This window comes from Cuculus canorus, chromosome 1 (assembly GCF_017976375.1).
Source record: "Cuculus canorus isolate bCucCan1 chromosome 1, bCucCan1.pri, whole genome shotgun sequence".
NCBI classification, from domain to species: Eukaryota; Metazoa; Chordata; class Aves; order Cuculiformes; family Cuculidae; genus Cuculus; species Cuculus canorus.
Window position 1 is genome coordinate 30240412 of NC_071401.1, and position 19556 is coordinate 30259967.

Consider the following 19556-nt stretch of genomic DNA (forward strand, 5'->3'; position numbering starts at 1 on the left):
AATGCAGTTGAAATTTGCATGTTTCAAATGAGTCAGGTCTACTTACTTTGACTACCAGCAATAGCGGCAAGAAAAATCTGTTTATAAAGGCATGTTCTGAGCTGAATTACAGTACTCATGAAACCCTGAATGACCCAAAGAAAGACAGATTATCCCAAAGTTCCTCTTTCAAACCTTCCATGTGAAAGAAATGGTAATCATTTGGGAAGTTGCACACAGGGGCATGAAAATTAATGCAAGGTAGAATATCTGCTTCAGAAATCATCTTGTGAAAAATATGGAAGTATTCAGGGTCAAATGAAGGTGGAAAATCTCAGGATTTAGGTGGAGACTAGTCCAACTTCTACTCCACCAAAGCTTTTTAAATTGCTGCACGTACCTATGCAAAAAGTCATGGATGAATTTTCTGCATGAGCAATACTTATCATGACTGCATTCAGGAAATTGGCATCTCCATTCTCATCGCCATCGCACATGTGAGGTGTAGAAATACTTTTTTCTCCTTTTTCTCTTGTAGACATTGAATTTCCAAGTCAAAAAGACTGCTTCAATAAGGTTTTATGCACTGCTTTCCACTGTGGACCTGGTTGCTGTCAGTAGCAATAAGCTCTTTACATTTTTTCCAATGACCTACATTATCAATATTGCAGAATAGCACGTCCCTTCCTTAATGCAAATTGGACTTTTTTCTAAACTCCAAAATATACTTCTGAACTGAAGCCTCTTCTTTTCACAAAGATCTATTATCCTTCTCTCTTCACCTCTGTTACTGCAGGGCACACCATTTTTTTTCTTAGCTATATAGGCCAGGTTGCACTCCACCTCATTATCCAGGTCATTACTAAAGACACCAAATAGTCTTGTCCCTCATATCGATCCATGAGGGGTGTCACTCTGCCAGCTGAACTCTGTACTGCTGACCAATACCCTCTGAGTCCAGCAATCCAGCCAATTTTCCATTCATCTTACTGCCCACTAATCAAGCCCATATTTTGCCAGTCTCGCTAAAAGGAGACAAGGAGACTAAGAAAAGTTGCAAAGCCCAGGTTAAAGCCAAGGTATACAACTTCTGCTGCTCCTCCTCTGCCCATTGAGACAGACTTTTCATCAGAAGGCAATTAGACTGGTCAGCTGTTCTGTGCTCTCGGTAAATCCACATTGGCTATTCCCAATCACCATTTTGTTCATTGTGTACCTCACAATGGCTTCCAGGAGGATTTGTTCCATTACTTTGCCAAGGGTGGTGGTAAGGCTGACCTGCCTTTAGTTTGCTTGATCCTCCTTCACGTCCTTCTTGAAGGTGGGTGCCACATATACCTTTCCCCAAACATCAATAAGACCTTCTAGATTGCGCCAACCTTTCAAACATGGTAGAAAATGGCCTCGCTGTGACACTGGCCAGTTCCCTAAGCACCATCCAATGCATCCCATCTGGTCCCACAGACTTGTGAATACCCACATGAGTAAAGTGCTCCTAAACATTGTCCTCTGTCCTGGCTAATACTCAATTGACAGGCCTACTTTATTGGTAAAAACTGAGGCAAAAAAAAACCCCGCCACTGAGCACCTGGTTCTTTTCCATGCTCCTTGTCAGTATCTCCCCTGCTTCACTGCACAATGGGTCCACATTTGCCTTACCATTCCTTTGGCTGTCAATGTACATAAAGAAACCAGAATGTTGTCCTTTACATCACGTCTAGTTTCAGTCCCAGCTGTGCTTTGGCTTTCCTGACTTCATCCTTGCATGCTTTAGCGGTTTCTACATTCTTTCCAGGTATCCCATCACTGCTTCCAATTTCTGTAGGCTTCCTCTTTGTATTTGGCACAGTCAGGAGTCTATTCTTCATCCACACTGACCTTTCCTCCATTTTCTGTAAAGTGAATGGACTCTTCCTGTGCTTTGAGGATGTTGTCTTTGAAGATCAACCATGTCTCCTGGGCTTTCCTTTACCTGTTGGGGTAGTCTCCCATCGGAAACTGCCAATAACTGCTATTTGCTCTCCTGAAGTTCAGGGTTGTGACTCCATTAGTTTTCCTCCCTTTTAGGCATTAATTTTAACTAAATAATCCCACATACTATTGAGTGAAAACTTGTTCCCATCAAGGTCTATTATTTTCTGTGATTAGTTACTCAGTCTGAATCAAAGTAAATGGGGACATTAAGAATACCACTATCTTTTCTTAAAATTCAGATCAATCAAGTTTTTTTTCTATTTCTCTTCAGACAATGTGAGTACCTACTTTTATTTTTTCGTCTTAAATAATATTTGAATCTTCTGACTCTTTCACTCCTTGTACTTCCCCTGGAAATCATAAATATTATTGAAACAAATGTTCTTCATGCTGGGGATCTCATCAATTGTTCCAAAAGCCATATAGACATGTTACCATATTCAATTTTTAACAGTAATAAAATACTACCTTTTCCTCAGCATAAAACCATATTCTTTAAGTTTAAAAACCATATTCTTTAAAACAAAGAGCATTTATGTCTCTACCTCTCTTTGGGGCTTCCATTAATAAGGCAAGGCCTGATGTTCTAGTAAATTATTTATTGGCTAAAATGAAATTTAAATTTGTGCTTTTGTTGTCCTCTAAGTCAGATTTTAACTATTATATTCCTATCAGCCAACATATTTTCTTTAGCTGCAATTATACCTAAAATCTTACTTGGATATCTGAATTCAGAATATTAGCTTCAAAGGTTTGGTAAATCCAACCTGATGAATTTAAATCTGTGGAAAAATATCTCAAACAAGCAGACTCTCCATAAGTTCAAAATTAATCTGTGCTAGAAAGAAACAGAAAACAAAAGACATAATACAAACACATGCAGTCAGTTTACTATCAAAAAGGCAAGATTACTTCTTTTTTAATTGTAAACCACTAAGAGGAAAATATTTTCTGCCAGGATTACTAACCACAGGCTGCCCAGTCACATCTCTGTGCCTGGCAAGATCTGGGAGCAGATTCTCCTGGAAAATCAGCTGAGACACATGGAAAATTTGGGCAGCCTGAATGGGAGGTGTCCCTGCTCATCGCAGGAGGGTTAGAACTAGGTGATCTTTAAGGTCCCTTCCAACCCGAACTATTCTATGATACTATGATTCTAAAATAAGGAGGTGATTGGTGACAGCCAACGTAGCTTCATTAAGGGCAAATCATGTCTGATGAATTTGGTGGCCTTCTACAATGAGGCTACAGTGTTTGTGGATAAGGGAACAGTAATCGACATCATCTACCTGGACTTTTGCAAAGCATTCAATACTGTCCCACACAGCATTCTCGTTTCTAAATTGGAGAACATGGGTTCGATAGCTGGGCCACTCAGTGGATAAGGAAGTGGCTGGGTGGTCACACTCCAAGAGTTGTGGTCAACAGCTCAAAGTCCATGTGGAGACCATTGACAAGTGGCATTCCTCAGGGGTTAGTACTGGGAACGTTGCTGTTGCAGACATGGACAGTGGGATTGAGAGCACCCTCAGCAAGTCTGCAGATAAGAGGGACAGGATAGGAAAGCTCCTCTGGAGCAGATGGTGCCCTAGGTGCATGGTCCAGCAGCTGCAGTTCAAATGGATCTGCCAGGGAAGAGCACAAAGTAAGGAGGGGACAACATTCTGAGTACTGTGCCTTGCTGCAATTCGAGATTAAAATTAGAAATAAATTATTGTCATGTCAGCAAAGTAATAGATGATCAGACTGTGAAATGTTATGGGCAAAAATAGATCCTGCTAAAGCAGTACATGCTATGAATCTAGGGAGAGGAACACTTGCCTTTTCGGCAACAGATGGGGATGTTTAATAGCTAATAAAAAAAATTTAAAAAAAAATGACACTTTAACACCAGAAACTGTGAAGAATTTGGGTTATGAATAAGATGAAAGCACTTCCAAGTGTCTTCTTTCCTTTGCGATCTCACAGGTGAGGAGCCATGACAAAAACTACCTAAAATAGAATCTGGTTTTATTATAAAATGAGGAGCCCATGAAATGACATCTCCTATGAAGAACAGTGAAACGCTGAGGAGAGGTAAAACATTTCAAATTTAATGATGTGGTTGTACAAGTCGAGGCTGCTTCCCACCTGCCCCAAAGTCTTGGTGGTAGAGGAAAAAAATAACGCTTAGAAAAATAGTTGCTGCTTTGAAGAGTTCACTATTATCAGATTTTCTGTATCAACTTTTTATTTCTCTACTCATTGTACTGTCCAAGATTTTCTTTCTGAGCTGCAAAGTGACCTCGGCAGCACTGGGGCACGAAGGTGATAACATCTTGTTTTAAGTATGACCTGTGCTGAACAGATGCCTCTTCTTCTATCATCACCACTGTTTGCCCTCTCTCCCTAGCTCAAATGCAAGGACAGAGAGAGAGGTGGCTCCAAATTATACAAGCGATTTGACTGCTGTGAAGTTCATAATAACATTGAAATTAGTCCTTGGAAAGCAGTAGAATATGCATAAGATTTCTGGGAAAATTTGTTCATATCCATGTAAGTGGGAAATATATTCTGTAAACAATTTTTGTCTGGTTACAGAATGTCCAACATGATTGATTGAGATCACTCCCTTGTATTGCCCAGGCTTGGTTAAAGAACACTTTCTTTCTAGAACTCCAAAATGAATCTTAGAGTGTTTACTGGCTGGCATTTTTGGTATCAATGCCGGTGCCTCACCAGCCTCATGGTGAAGAATTTCTTCCTTATGTCTAACCTAAACCTACCCTCTTTCAGCAGTTTAAAACCATTGCCCATTGTCCTGTTGCTATAGGCCTTGGTAAAAAGTCTCAATGTTTCTTCTAAATCCCCTTTAGGTACTGAAAGGCTTCGACCAGGTCTCCCTGGAGCCTTCTTTTCTCCAGGCTGAACAACTCCCAACTATTTCCAGCCTTCCTACATCGGAGAGGTGTTCATAGATTCATAGAATGGTTTGGGTTGCAAGGGACCTTAAAGATCAACCCTGCTGCCATGGGCAGGGACACCTCTCACCAGATCAGGCTGCCCAAGGCCCCATCCAACCTGGCCTTGAATACCTCCAGGGATGGGGCAGCCACAACTTCCCTGAGCAGCCTGTGCCAGTGTCTCACCACTCTCATGGTGAAGAACCTCTTCCTAATGTCCAGTCTAAATCTGCCCCTCTCCAGTTTATACCTGTTCCCCCCAGTCCTATCACTACAAGCCCTTGTGAACAGTCCCTCCCCAGCTTTCTTGTAGCCTCTTCAGGTACTGGAAGGTCGCTATAAGGTCTCTTCTGAGCCTTCTCTTCTCCAGGCTGAACAACCCCAACTCTCTCAGGCTGTTCCACCCCTCTGATGATTTCTGTGGCTCTCTTCTGGACCCACCCCAGCAGGTCCATGTCCCTCCCATACTGAGGGCTCCAGAGCTGAATGCAGCGCTCCAGGTGAGGTCTCCCCAGAGCAGAGGAGGACAATCTCCTCCCTCGATCTGGCCACGCTCCTTCTGAGGCAGCCCAGGACCCGGCTCGCTTTCCACGCTGCAAGAGCACACGCCGGCTCCTGCCCCGTTTTCCACCCACCAGCACCCAAGTCCTTCTCTGCAGGACCGCTCGCAGTCCCTCTGTCCCCCAGCCTGTATTGACAGCAGGGAGGCTTTATGTGCCGGCATTTTCGGTATCGGCGGTGCCGAGTTTGCACGCAGCCCCCCTCGCCGGCTGCAGGCGCACAAGCAGAGCGGCCCGAGCGGCCCCGAGCGGGGCGGGACGAAACGGAGGGAAGAGACACCGCAGCCCCCTCACAGGCTCCGCCCCCTCACAGGCTCCGCCCCCTCACAGGCTCCGCCCCCTCACAGGCTCCGCCCCCTCACAGGCTCCGCCCCCTCACAGGCTCCGCAGGCTACGCCCCCGCTGGCTCATCCCACGGGGTCCGGCCCCATAAGCCCCGCCCTCAGTCAGGCTCCGCCCTCAGTCAGGCTCCGCCCTCAGTCAGGCTCCGCTCTCAGTCAGGCTCCGCCCTCAGTCAGGCTCCGCCCTCAGTCAGGCTCCGCCCTCAGTCAGGCTCCGCCCCCACAGCCCCCGCCCCTCGCCCGTTCCGCCGCCGCTCGATCCCGTGGTAAAGGGCGCGCGGGGGGGTGCAGGGCTGCTCCGGCGCGGCTGAGGGGGTAGCGGGGCCTCAGGCCCGGCCGGGGGCGGGAGGAAGCGTGGAGGCGCGGGGGAGGGAGGGAAACGCAGCCCCGGGGCCGCTGGGGCGGGGGCAGCGCTGGGGCCGCCGGTACAAGGGGTGGTTACTGGCACAGAAAGCGGGAATGTTTTGATTTAAGCTGAAGTAGAGTGAAGCTGCATCTAAGTCATTTTATTTTGTTTCAAAGTTAGGCAGGATGTCCCTCTGATAGCGTGTTTTCTTTCAGAACAGTGTTTTCCAGACACTGTTCCTTCTTTGGAGATGATAAGGTCAGGTTGGATGGGGCCTTGGGCAGCCTGATCCAGTGGGAGATGTCCCTGCCCGTGTCAGGGGGGTTGGAACTGGATGATCTTTAAGGTCCTTTCCAACACAAACTATTCTATGATTCTAAGGTAATGTCATGTGTGCAGTGTGATCCGTGCTGAACAGATGTGTCTTCTTCTTTAATCCCCTCTGTTTGCAGCCTTTCCCTATCTCAAATGCAAGGTCAGGCAAAGCTGGAGCTAAAGCTTCAAATTTGCAAGAGTTTTGGCTTTTGTGAAGTTCACAATAACATTAAAATTAGTCCTTGTAAAGTAATAGAATGTGCATAAGATTTCTGGGAGAATTTATACATATGCGTGGAAGAGGGAAATACATTCGGTCCCAGCTCTTGTGTCGCTGCACACAATTGATGGAGATCACTGCCTCATGTTTCCCAGGCCTTATAAAGGGCATTTGCTTCCTAAAACTCCAAAACAAATTTTAGAGAGTTTATTTCCCAGCATTTTCGGTGTCGCTGCAGCCCTAGGCTCTATGGGGATGGGAGTGACATGTTTGTGCATGGCTGCTCCTCCACCCTGGCCCTACTGGGGTGGTGAGGACAGTGAATGTCCGCTGAGTGCTCCCTCACGTTCAAGTGCAAAAATGTGAGGTTACCTGATGTTACCTTGCTTTCTCATCAGGGATTTCTTGTGTGCCCACCCTTCGGCCTCTTCCTTTGTCAGCTGCCCAGCCAGCCTGTTCTCCATGAAAACTGGCAGTGTCTCCGTTAGCATCAAGCCTTCCCCAGTTCCCTCAGCGAGTTTGCTACGAGTGTGCTACCAGCTGTTTTAAAACTCCTGTGACCCTTTCCTTGCTTTGTATGTTTCATATTATTTCCCATTGAAGTAACCCTTCTGCTTCTCTGTGAGGCCTGTGTCTCTCCTGTCCACCAGACTTTTACAACAAGGTAATTAATTTCCATCAAAGAAGATTACAGTCCTCTGTATTGTGGTAATTAGTAGCTGGATACTGGCACACGCAGTCAAGGAAAGCTGGGACAGATTTATCTCTTGCACAGTCATCGTGGAGGTACCAGGCTGGCAACTCAGTGTGTACAGCTTCAGGCTAACCCCAGCACATGAAATTTCTTATCCCATAGCAGTGTTGGTAGACAAAGAGCGAGCTACAGTTACTGCAGAGGTAAAGGTAATTGGAGATGTGGGTCTGCGGGAAAGCAGGAAGGTTCTGTCAGCTCTGCTTTCTGGAATTCAGCTTCCCCTCCCCTCCATTTCTATGGGAAAATAGAATGTTAATGAAAGGTCAGATAGTTTTTGCAGGAGATTCTTCTAAAATACTTCCATGTTAAAGATGCTTTAAGTTGCATTCAACTGTTCTGTTCCCGTGACTTTCTATAAGTTAAATCCAGAAATGTTTTATTTTTAAGTTTAACTTGCCCTGTTTTGTTTTTTCTTTTCTCCCACAGTTAAAACCATGGCATTGAAACAGGTTTCCAGCAACAAATGCTGTGAGGGTTTCCAGAAAGTGTTTGAACATGACAGGTAACACTACAAAAGCAATCTATATGTTGACCGTGAGACCATGAATCCCTACTGTCATTGCTGTCAGCGTTCTTGAGCAGTCTGCAGGAAAACAGCGTGTTCTCACTAATATCCATATTTCAGTAAATAATGCTGTCGACTACTGTTTTGGCTGTGTTCTTCTATTTCTGTGTTAATGTTTAACATGTCCAGCAGTAATGTAGTGCTGCAGGCTTGAGACAGAAATCTGGTATTTGTAAGTCTTAAGAGGAAGTCCCTTTACTTTGGGTTTTCCGCTTTGCAGCACAGAGCGCTGTTGTGTGTACAAAGTTCTACTCACTCTACTGCATATTTCACTTTTGTGCACTCTGTCAGTAGAGAGATGCAATAGATAGATTATTCTTGTTTGATGAAGGTGAACAGGAAAACATTTCAAAGGGAAAAAATTAGATAAGCTTTTATTGACAATAGATTTTAGTATAAATTGGACAATCAGTCTGTAGATTTAGCAGACTGAAAACACTTCTTTTTTGGTGGGATATGCTGTGAAGTGTGTGTTCTGCAAGTCATGTGGGTGTGTTTTTCAGTAAAAATTACTTTCCAATTTAATAGGCAATGTTCAGGTTAAATGTTGCTGGGGTTCAAAATTTAATTTTCAGACTCTTTCCTGTTAGCAATACTGAAAAAATGTGGCTTATTTGTAAGTTTCTGGTTTAAATATATTCACAATGAGGTAGGAAGGTTAGCTGTTATCAGTTTAAGAGGCTAAGACTGAGTTTTAAAATAACTTTTTACTTTATTTAAATGGCTTTTAACTTTACTTAACTTCTTAGTTGTTGTAATTCACTGACCAAATCTTTATTTGAATGAAATGCCTAGATTCCACTTTCTTTTCTCAACGTTTAAAGTAGTGGTGATAACAAGGAGTGTTTTATTAATACAGTGCAGAGCTAAAATGCAAAATGAAATTTGGAATCTACTTGCCTCCAAAAGCAGAAACTGCAAAGTGTCCTGTGCTGTATTGGCTCTCAGGTAAGTAATATGAATTTTAGTAACTTAAAAAAGATAATCTTAGGCGTTTTTAAGCTACTGTGCTATAGTCACTGAAAACCTGATGTCACAGGACTTCAGTAGCAGCTTTTGTATTCTACAACATGTCTTCTGGAACGTGCATTTAGTTTGAGTGTATTCTGATCAAGTTGGATGCAACTGATCTCAGGGGGTAGCCTACCAGATTGTGTTCTGAAATGTTCAAATTTTTCTACCCTTTTGTTCTAAAATGTATGTGTTTTTTGTTCTAAAACATATATTTAAAGGCTCACCTGAAAGGCCTTCCAGTTGGGACAACTCCTGGTTCCCTTTGTCTGCGACAGACTGCTTTAACTAACAAGATAGCAGGCAAAGTCTAGCTCATGGGAACCAGCAAATTTGTCCTCTAGAGCCCCTCTTGTTCCAAGTGCTGTTTTGCAGGGAGCAGCTGGTGAACTTGGAAAGGGAGGTGCTGTTAGATACCTTGGTGCAAGCACATCTAGAGAGAGGTAACCCTGTGGGATCAGAAAAGGCTGGGGCCTGAAGAGGGCTGTGTGGCAGGAGCGACGTTGTCTCATCCACAGCACTGTTCCTTCATCTCCCAAGCTCCTGCAGTGTCCTATCCAGCTGCTGTCTTGCTGGATGCAAGACAAGCTGAGATCAGACTGGTATGGACGGGCATGTGCTCCCAGTTAGCCTGGCTTTGTTCCTCTGCCCTGTTCCTGTCATCTCCCACAGAGCTGGGTCTTGCACCAAAAGTGCATGAATGATGTTAAGGCATTGCTTTCAAAATGATCAGATTTATGTTGGTGATGGCTCCAGGATTAATTAATTACATCTTTTTTTTTTTCTTTCTGTTACTCAAAGCAAAAGGCAGAAGCTGTCTGTTCTCTAATTTTAGGAGTTACTTTATTGACTTTTGTGTTTAGGAAGTTGGAGAATTAACTGGTAGCGTGGAGATTATATTCCTTATATGTATTCATTTCACAAAGTAGCTAGTGGGTCTGATTTGTAGAATGACAGCAGACTGGGTATTTACCCTTGAAGCTGGAAGCATCAAAAGTGTCTGAAGAGCTCCGAGTCATGCAGCACATTTATTTTTTTTAATCTCAACCATGCTAGCTTGGCTAGTGTTTTAATCATTAGGTCACTTGCAACTTGTTCTCATAGTAAACTAGTATTATTAATACCTCTTAAATGGAACAGTAAAGAAAAATTGAAATAGTGGTGTGCAGTACTATTTATTTGAGTTGGACTTTGGTTGGGCCTGCTGCAGTACAAAAGACACAGATTGCTGTGAATTTGGGAGCCAGAGTGCTTACACACCTGTATCCTGTCCAAAGGGTGTAGAATTTGTCAGACCACATGTGGAATTCTGTAATGCAAACAACTGAAATGGTAGTAGAGAGAAAAATGTAGTAGCAGGGTTAGATGTTAGAAGTTAACAGTGTTCACCTTATCAACAGTGTTTGTGGTCAATGGATTTAAATGCACAGTGCTTGAGGAAGCTGTGTATGCCACGCGAGCAGGTGCTGAGTGGGGTATGGAGTACACGTGGACCTGGTTTTGATCAGATAGTAGTGTGACTAGATGTGAAAGTGCAACTGTGTCTGTTCCAGTGGATTGTTAAGTATTGTAGAACCTAGTCAAGAGGCTTTTGTGTGTTAATAGAGGTGGGAATCGCTCTTATTTCTCAAAATCTTTTCTGTCAAAAAGGGGTTTGAAACTGGTTTGCCGTGAGCAATGTGTAACCAATGATATTTTTATTCCTCTAGGATTAACTTGCACGGAACAGAATTTTATAACAAAAGCTGGTTTTCAGCAAGCTGCAGCTGATCATGGCCTTATTGTAGTTGCACCAGACACAAGCCCACGTAAGTTTTAATAAGAGATTTGATAACAGTCGTTAACACTGAAGTACACTGTCTTTATCCTCAAAGAATGAAGTGCTGCCATTTGCCACAAAGTGTGTTGCCCATCTGAGTCAGAATATGACCTCACCTCTATATCTTGCATTTTTTGCTAGATGGTATGGTCGATATTCTTAATAACATGGTAGTGACAGTTTGACATTGGAAAGCATTTTATTGTCGTGGCACTAAAACTAGAACAAAGGGACCATTGAGTTCAGCTCAAGGGAGTAAAGGGAAGAAAAGGAATACAAGAGGCATGTGTTATCAGAGATGCTTGCCTGCACTTCGTTTATTGCCGAGACTTTAAAAATTCTGCACAACTGTGTTGTAACACTAAGATATAATGTTTACTCTTTATTGTATTGTCTTCTAAAGCCTGTCAGAGACATGTCTCCAGAGGATCCAAATACTTAGAAATGCAAACAAGAAACCCTTCCCCCCTGCAGCTGCAACAGACTGATGATGAATGGGTTTTTTTAAATTATATGCTGGTTTTTGTATAAAGTCGAGCTCATGTGTCATATGGGAAACCTGAAAATCGTGGCTCTGCAGTTACTGGCAATACAGTCTTTTGGGAATACAGTGTGTTACATTTAGTGTTTGCTGGATTCTGCTAAAGTCTCATGAGTGCTGTGTACAAAGCTGGCAGTCTTCTAACATTTCCCAAGCTTTAGTGGGTCAGATCTGAACAAAGATAATAGGAGAACGAAATGGTATTCTTTCTGGAAAATATTTTTCACATCTGGGTTTTGAAGTTGTGTCAGGTCAAAGAATGTAAATGCATGTTTCTAATGAAGAAGAGGGACAGAAGAGAGAGATGTGTATTAATGGACTATACACTTCATTGTTGCAATCTGCTTCAGACTAGAGATGGGCAACTAGCCTTTCCATTGTTCACATTATGTGAGGGTTAGAATTACCCTTGGGTATTTCTTGTTTTTAGTGTTGTCTGTGTAAGTTGTCTCTCAGTGTGAAGCTACGTTTGCATAGTTTATTGCTTTGTTCATTTTCTTTTAAAAGCTTCTTTACAGCTTCTGTCTTGCCTTTTACTCTAATAACTAATCAGGATTGCTCCCCTATTTAGATGAATTTCAGTATGTTTTATATCATACTCTTAGATTTTAGCTCAGAGACCCCAAATGTTCTCAAGTTTCTTTGAGCTGTCTGGAGAAACAAGTGAAGAAGAGTCCAAATAAAACCACAAATCAAGAGATCTGAGCATAGGTGGAAAAAAAACTAGTATGTGCTTTTGAACTCTGTAGTAACATGAAAATTACCTTCCAGGAGCTAGGACATGTATCTGGATGGGGGAAAAGACTGCATGACAACCTGAAACACTTGTTGTTACAGACCCTCTGTCAGGCCCTGATAGAACTTACTTTTTCTTCTTTGCAGGGGTTTGCTTTTCCAGCCAGGTATGCTGAGCAGTATTTTGCAAGTTTCTTTTCTAATTGCTTTTTCTGAGGGTTTCCGTTAAGTTTCTTTTAGCAGAATCAATGTTGCCTTCATTGCTTTGCGGGGCTTTCTGATTTTTTGGAAGATATGGAAAATAGCAGACTTTTTCTATCCAACATGTTGTGTAAGGATCTCCAGCCCTCGTGACTGCTGGACTGTTAAGTTACAAAATCAGTTGGCGTTCAAGGGCACATCACTGGAGCAAACTCACCTTTGATCCTTATAAAAGTCTGATTTCACACTGTGACAGGCTGGCAGGTATCTCTGCACAAATTGTTAGGGACTGTCAAATTACACATGGGTTTGCAGTGTGATCTGACAGTGGTGAAAGCCCATGTCATTTCAGATTGCAGAAACTAGGAACGTTTAGGACTAAAGGTGGCCATTATTTCCTGTCATGTATACCTTGAAATATTGCATTCTGTTCTGCAGACTGGGCTGGTAAATCACAGGCTAATCAAAGGGAGAGTGAGAGAGGACTGGATGGGATGTACAGACTCACAAAGAGACATCTGCAAATTGATTTTGAGAGTGTAGCCTTGGAAAAGAGAGTACAACCCTGCAATTCTTCAAAGAAGAAATTACTTAACTTTTATGAGGAGTTATAGGTGGGAGCAATGAAATGGATTGTAGAAAAGGTGGAGTTGTATATTTAAAAATGATTTTAAAATTATAGAGGCAGTAAGTGTTAATATGGTGTTGAATGTTAAAAAGGGAAATGTAGCAGACAGTATTTGAAGGACTTAAACAGCTTGTCCAGACCAGTTTGGTGATATATGGTTCTGTCCTTCTAGGGGAAAGAAAATTTTCTACAGTTGCTGTCTCTCATGTGGTTTCTTGTATTTGATAACTAATAGCTGAAATAAGCTGGTAGTAACGATTAACAAGTGCCAGCTTTTGATTAAGTCCCTGGCTAGATTGGACAAAGCTTTACAGTATTAGTTTAGGAAAGATCTGTACGTTATGTTTATTTATGAAGGGATATTGAAGCAAGTTAGAAGCTGGATACATCTGTAGGGAATATGTAAGTGGCATTTTGAAAGTGTTCTTCAAATAACACTTAAACTCTGTACTAATGAATGAAAATCCAAATTGTCTTATAGCTGGAAGGGTAAAGACATTGACTGAGAAACTTGTGTCCCGAGTCTGTTATTGTTATGGTAGGTTATCTAATTCTGAACATCTTGTAAAAGAAAGACAGTAACTACAGAAAGAATTTTCATGGCAGGTGGCTGCAATATTGAAGGAGAAGACGAAAGCTGGGATTTTGGCACTGGTGCTGGTTTTTATGTGGATGCTACTGAAGATCCTTGGAAAACAAACTATAGGATGTATTCCTACATAAAGGATGAGGTAACTACGCTGCTGGGTTCTCCTGGAAGGGGTGCAGTTCAGTCATGCACTTTGTTCCTGGCGCCAGAGTTTGCTTGGATAGCCTGTAGATGGTTGGTTATTTTCATGCTCTCCTCTTTTGTAAAAATTATTTATGATTTCTTTTTTAATCCTTAGTTATTTGAGTGATTGTATTTACCTCGTTGTTGGGCTCTTTCTCCCCAAACAGCTAGAGTGGTAGAACTGAGGAGGGAAAGAACCTCAGCACTGAGGTGATGACACCTGGCTGGGCCTGAGCAGGAAATCCTTGAGTCTGCTACTGCAGGAGATGCTACAGGGCTGGCCTACATTTCTCATCTTGATTCATTAGTTGTTCAAACTCTGCTCTTAAAAAAAAAAAAATCTCTGTTGCTTCTGGAGTAACCAACCTATTTCACTGCACCACTGCTTCAGTTGTATTGCTTATTTAGTGTTTTCACTTGGCAGGGTGGGCTGGTGGGTTTGTGTGTTGGTTTGTTTTTTTTCTTTTCCTGAAACTGGATGTAAAAGGATATCCTTGAAATATATATTGGAAAGGTGAGTTACAGGAGCACATAGTTATGTATCTATTAAAATGAGACTATGTTTACTAGTATTGCCACATCTTTTGTTACAGAGTTATGATAGAGTTCTATAGAGATACTTTGAGTTACTTATTATCTAATGAATTGTTTCCTTTTGGCTTTACAGTCCTTCTCACATTGCTTTGGGCCTTAATTTCAAATGTCAGGCTAGAACTAAGGAACACTTTTGTTTCAGTGGCTTCCTGGCATTAAAACATACTAGTTATTTGTGTGCTACTTTGCCTAAACCTACACAAATTGTTTTTTCATTCCACTGTTATTCCTTTACAGCTGCCTAAACTAATAAATGCCAATTTTCCAACTGACCCTGAACGGATGTCTGTTTTTGGGCATTCCATGGGAGGTCATGGAGCTCTTATTCTTGCTCTGAAGAATCCTGGAAAGTACAAAGTAAGATATAATACAGCTTATATGATGCATGTGAAGGCTTATACAGTTTTGTATAGAAGTGGAGAGAGAAAACATAATACGAAGTTCTGTTATAGCATTAAATATATAGGTAGTTTTAGTTGTAGCAGTTCATTGATACCTAGTATTAGAATATGGAAAATCGCCAGAAACACTACTGTGGAATTGTGAAGATCAGCAAAATTTTAAAAAATCTGCAGATTTTAAAAGTTAAGAAAAGTTCTGTTTCTTTCAAGTTATGCTACACCTCTTCCAAGCCACTTGTTCTGTTTAAATGTTAACAGGGTCCTTCTAACTCTACAGTTGTGTGATTTGCCATGTCTTTTCAGATCTTGGCTTGTTCATTATTACCAAGAAACCTTTTCATTATTATTAGAATTAACCACAGAGTCTATTAACTCCAACTGATAGCAAAAGCAACCTGAACCTCACATGGAATAGTATCTGCAGGATGTTTCCACACACACACCTTTTTCCCCTCCCTGAGATTTGCATGTCAGCTCTCCTAAAGATTGATTTTTGGAGTATCCAAGGTACTTGAAGTTGTGTTCATTTGTATTCTGTTTGAATCTGAGTCAAACATGCTGGAATTGATCTGCCTTTCTTTTATACTCAGGAGGGTTAAGAGAAATTTTGTTGTTCTGGTTGGAGTTATGCTTGTGTAAAGTGCATCTCTGGGGGAGAATCAGGAATTGTTCAGAGATGAGGCGCTCTGCCTTTGTGGATCTGTCCTTTTGTGGACTGTCCTGGCCCTGCACTTTGTGATCAGCTCCTGCATTTTTGAAAACAGCATCATATTTTCTCAGCATTATTAGCTTGGTGTTTTAAGAGAGCTGAATGTGAGATAAAACTTTATTTCTCTCTCTCCTTTTTATCTTTTGGAGCCAGTAGTTCAGAAATTTCCATTTTCACTGTTGGAATGTAACTGTTATTTGTGTTATCTAGAAGAATTAAACACTAAATTGAAAATACCAAACTGTTGTGGCTCAGATGGTTTGTTGCTATTTCCTACAAGATATTAGAGAGGTAATATTGATGTCCCAGTGCCAAGTCCAGAAGAAGGCTTTTAGAATAAGCCTTGGACTTCTGACACCAGTAGCCGGAGTTGAGATCTGAAATGCACTTTCCTTGACCGCTAACCCTGGAGGTACGTCTATTCATGAGACATTGTTGCTTAGAGTGGCTGAGCAGCCCCATGCGTGGGCTTTGCCAAATGCTTTGCCAAAATCTTGTTGTAGATGAAATGGTCCCACACTCTGACGATGCAGACACAGCAGCAGACTTGAGATCCTTCTGTGCCTCTTAAGGGGATCCAAGCCAACATCTCCCAACAGGGAAAGGAATGGGGCATTTAACCCTACCTTTTGTAGCATGCCTAAAGTGCAAAAAGGGAAGGGGGCTAGAAAGAATAAGTAAGATAATGTTAGGGCACTTAGCTCAGGGGATTCAAGGGGGAGTCCTGGGCTCTGGCAGTAACTTCAAAACCATTTTTGAAAAAGATTTTTGTTTGCTTGTTGATCAGAATCACTTTTCTTAACTCATACTTTTTCTCATGCTTTCTTTCTGAACAGTCTGTGTCGGCGTTTGCTCCTATCTGCAACCCAATTCAGTGTCAGTGGGGGAAGAAGGCCCTTGGGGGCTATCTGGGATCAGATATAAGCAAATGGGAGGTATGTGTTGCAACTTGGAGCCCTTTCATAATGCGTGAATGAGTGATCCGTAGATGTATTTGCAGCAGGAGTCCGGAACAAAACTCTGGGATGCCCCTGAGCTGGTACTGCTGTTTTACAACACCCCTAAGCATGGATAAGCACTGTGTGTTTCTGGCAGGGGAATGACTTGTCTGATGCTGCTTATAACAAATGTAATGAGGCAGAAAGCTCTCATCAAATTCGCTAAATTCCTCCCTGTTTTTTGGAGATCTTAAAATCTGAGCTAAGAAGAGTTATGAGCAGTTGGAGACTTTCTCTAACACATGAAAGCAGCAAGCGGTTTAACAGAAAGTAGGCTATGGCCCATCTCTCAGAAGCTCACTCCTCAATATATGAAACAGCTGTTTCTTGTAGTAGCCTGAAAAGAGAGACTTCTACAAACTGTTTAGAGGCTGATGAGCCTCTTGGCATCTGTTGGAGTCAGCTAGCAGAGGGGCACATGGGATACTTGGAAATGGGTATCCCGTAGAACAGGATTAAACCAGATGAAGTTAGGTTTTAGCTCTAGGGCCCTAATTTTGAAATATAAATAGTTGTATGTAAATTGCTAAGATACAAAAATGTTTGCGTGCGTGTTGCTGCATTATTTGGGCTGCCCTTCAGTACTATTAATCTCAGCATAAACTAACTATATCTCTCAAGTAGTTAGAGGGGATCATTGTGACCGGGTACTCTGATTTCCTTGTAAATAAACACAAGCTGAAATTAAATCCCTTGTAAATTCTATTAAAATATCTCTTAGGAAGACATCCAGGTCTGATTAAAACATTACTGGAATAGTGAGCACTAGCTTGGTTTCAGTTTTTAGTAGGGCAGATATGTTTAAAAATGGCCAATTAAACTTGCTTGCATTTAATGAATTTGTTCTGGAAAAAAAAAATGTTTTCTGGCCCTTTAACTTGCTTTGGAGCCCTTCTACAAACCCAGTCCAGTAGATCAACAGCAGGCAACAGGAATAGACTTAGACCTGCCTTCGGTACAGATATACAACCTCTGATCTGCTTATTTCTGCTTAAAATTGCCATGTGTTACACCAGTGTTTTGACCTTTAGGTACCAAATTGGTTACATCAATATACTAAGTTATCTTCCTTGGATCTATTTGCTGTACAAGCATGTGAATCATTACTAGATGACACTGCTGCTGTTCGATTTCTGTACGAATTTAGCCCTGCGCTGGATGTTCTGTTTGATCAAACTGCCAATTTGCTCATCACTTAGATTGTACTGTTTGCTCTTTTTAAAACACGGGTATTACTTTTTAGTTGCCTGGAATTTCCCCATTTTTCTTGCTTTTCCAAAGTGTAATTTGGTGCCTTGACCAGTATCACTCAGTACTCTATATATCCCATTCTTTTCTTGCAGTCAGCAAATTTGGCTCATGTAGGTAACTGGGTGTTGCTTCTCTTTTATTCTTGCAGGCATATGATGCCACACAACTTGTGAAGTCCTATCCAGACTCTCACCTGGACATCTTGATTGATCAGGGCAAAGATGACCAATTTCTATCCGCAGGCCAGTTACTGCCTGATAACTTCATCGCTGCCTGCACGGAGCGAAAAATCCCAGTCGTCTTTAGACTGCAGCAGGCAAGTTGCTTCTGCAATCCATGATTGTTGGGTTGTTTCACTGTTATTTTGGGGTTTATGTAACAGGCAGCAAAGAGGGCGTCTCTTCACTGGGTGTGCGTTTACTTATCTGTGGCTTTGTCCCTGAAAGTGATAGGATGAGTGGAAATGGCCTCCAGTTGTTCCAGGGGAGATTTAGATAGGAGATTAGAAAAAAATTCTCTACCAAAAGAGTGTTAAAGCACTGGAACAGGCTGCCCAGGGAAAGGGTGGAGTTGCCACCCCTGGAGGTGTTCAAAAAGCACATAGACGTGGCACTTTGGGATGTGGCTTAGTAGGCATGGTGGTGGTGGGCTGACAGTTGCACTAGATGATCTTAGAGGGATTTTCCAACCTCAGTGATTCTATGATAAGTGAGTAGGAGAAGCGATATTTTCCTTAATATCAGCCATCACGCACTGCGATATCCCTTGGATTCAGCTGCATTTCACCACTAGGTGGGGCCAGGATTTTAGTTTCAGCAAACGAATTTGTTCATGGCAACTCAAGCAGCCTGTGGTCGGCTGAAGAAGCAGCATTAATGATTTTTTGACAAGTATCAAGAGTCCCCGTATCAGCAAAGTGACAGATGTGCTTTCTGGATTCCTTATCTATACTCTGGGTATTGTGTTTAGCATAAAACTTTTTGATTTCATTTGCCTGTGTTCGTGGAAATCAGGATAGGTGTGGAACTGGTTGAACTCTTGGATACATTTAAAGACCCAGGTGGAAGGATTGTTCTTTTGTAATGCTGTGACCCAGAACTGTCCTGCAGTCTTTGTAAGCAAATGACAACTTCAAGCCAGACCCAGTGAGGAGCCCAGCTGTGGGCAATGAAAGGCTGTCCCCGTAATGATTTTTACACCGCTTTGCACCAAAAGATAGAGTTGGTGCTGGTAGGATGGAGTGGTTCAGAAGTTTCCTTGTCATTGTAGTGTAGTGCTGGAACAGTATTTCAAACCCTGTGTTCTCCTTATGCCTATGTTTCACCAGCAGGGCAAAGCCAGTGAAGGGAACTTTTCTCTCAAATTGCATCTCACTCTCGCATCTCGCTGGCACTTGCTGTTATACGTCTCTAGCTTACGTGCCCAGATTAGGGCAGGTTAAGGTTCATCGTGTTTGCTTAGCTTCCTAGTGTTCATATATACTTAACTTCTTAGTTAGGTATTGGTTTTAGGTCTAATTACAGGTATTTTTGATTTCTTAAAATTAACCTTCCTAGAAAAGAGTTCAGCATGATTGCTTTATCATGAACTGTATGTATATGCTGATTTCTTCGTTGCTCTTTTCTAGGGCTACGATCACAGCTATTTTTTCATTTCTACATTCATTAATGACCACATCAAGCACCATGCAAAATACCTCAATGCTTGAGCCATTTGGATGGGAGCATTGTCTGTCCAATGCGAATCAAGGATAGCACTGAAGACTGAATTAGTGTCTGTAAAATGGAGCTCTTCTGATTGTACTGCTAAGAAAAATAAAAGTCCCACTTAATTTGACATGTGTGAGTTAGAGTAAGTATTTTGAACGTTCTTGCATGCTTCAAAAACCTCTCTCAACGCC

At 42.0% G+C, this 19556-nt stretch overlaps 1 protein-coding gene across 1 annotated transcript; it reads left to right on the plus strand.

The window, feature by feature from the left end:
- The first annotated feature begins 7857 nt into the window (after positions 1-7857).
- Positions 7858-19492, plus strand: ESD (esterase D). The gene is made up of 8 exons (XM_009557754.2): positions 7858-7933; positions 8856-8944; positions 10717-10815; positions 13538-13662; positions 14535-14654; positions 16244-16342; positions 17805-17972; positions 19284-19492. Exons 1-8 carry the CDS (start codon positions 7866-7868, stop codon positions 19362-19364), a joined length of 849 nt encoding a protein of 282 aa, XP_009556049.2. The 5' UTR covers positions 7858-7865; the 3' UTR covers positions 19365-19492.
- The last annotated feature ends 64 nt before the right edge of the window (positions 19493-19556 follow it).

Excerpts from the sequence above, each read along its gene's own strand:
- ESD (XM_009557754.2), top strand. The coding sequence starts at position 7,866 with ATGGCATTGAAACAGGTTTCCAGCAACAAATGCTGTGAGGGTTTCCAG. Across the intron at positions 14,655-16,243 it reads AGAATCCTGGAAAGTACAAA|TCTGTGTCGGCGTTTGCTCC; the intron begins GTAAGATATAAT and ends CTTTCTGAACAG. Across the intron at positions 16,343-17,804 it reads CAGATATAAGCAAATGGGAG|GCATATGATGCCACACAACT; the intron begins GTATGTGTTGCA and ends TTATTCTTGCAG.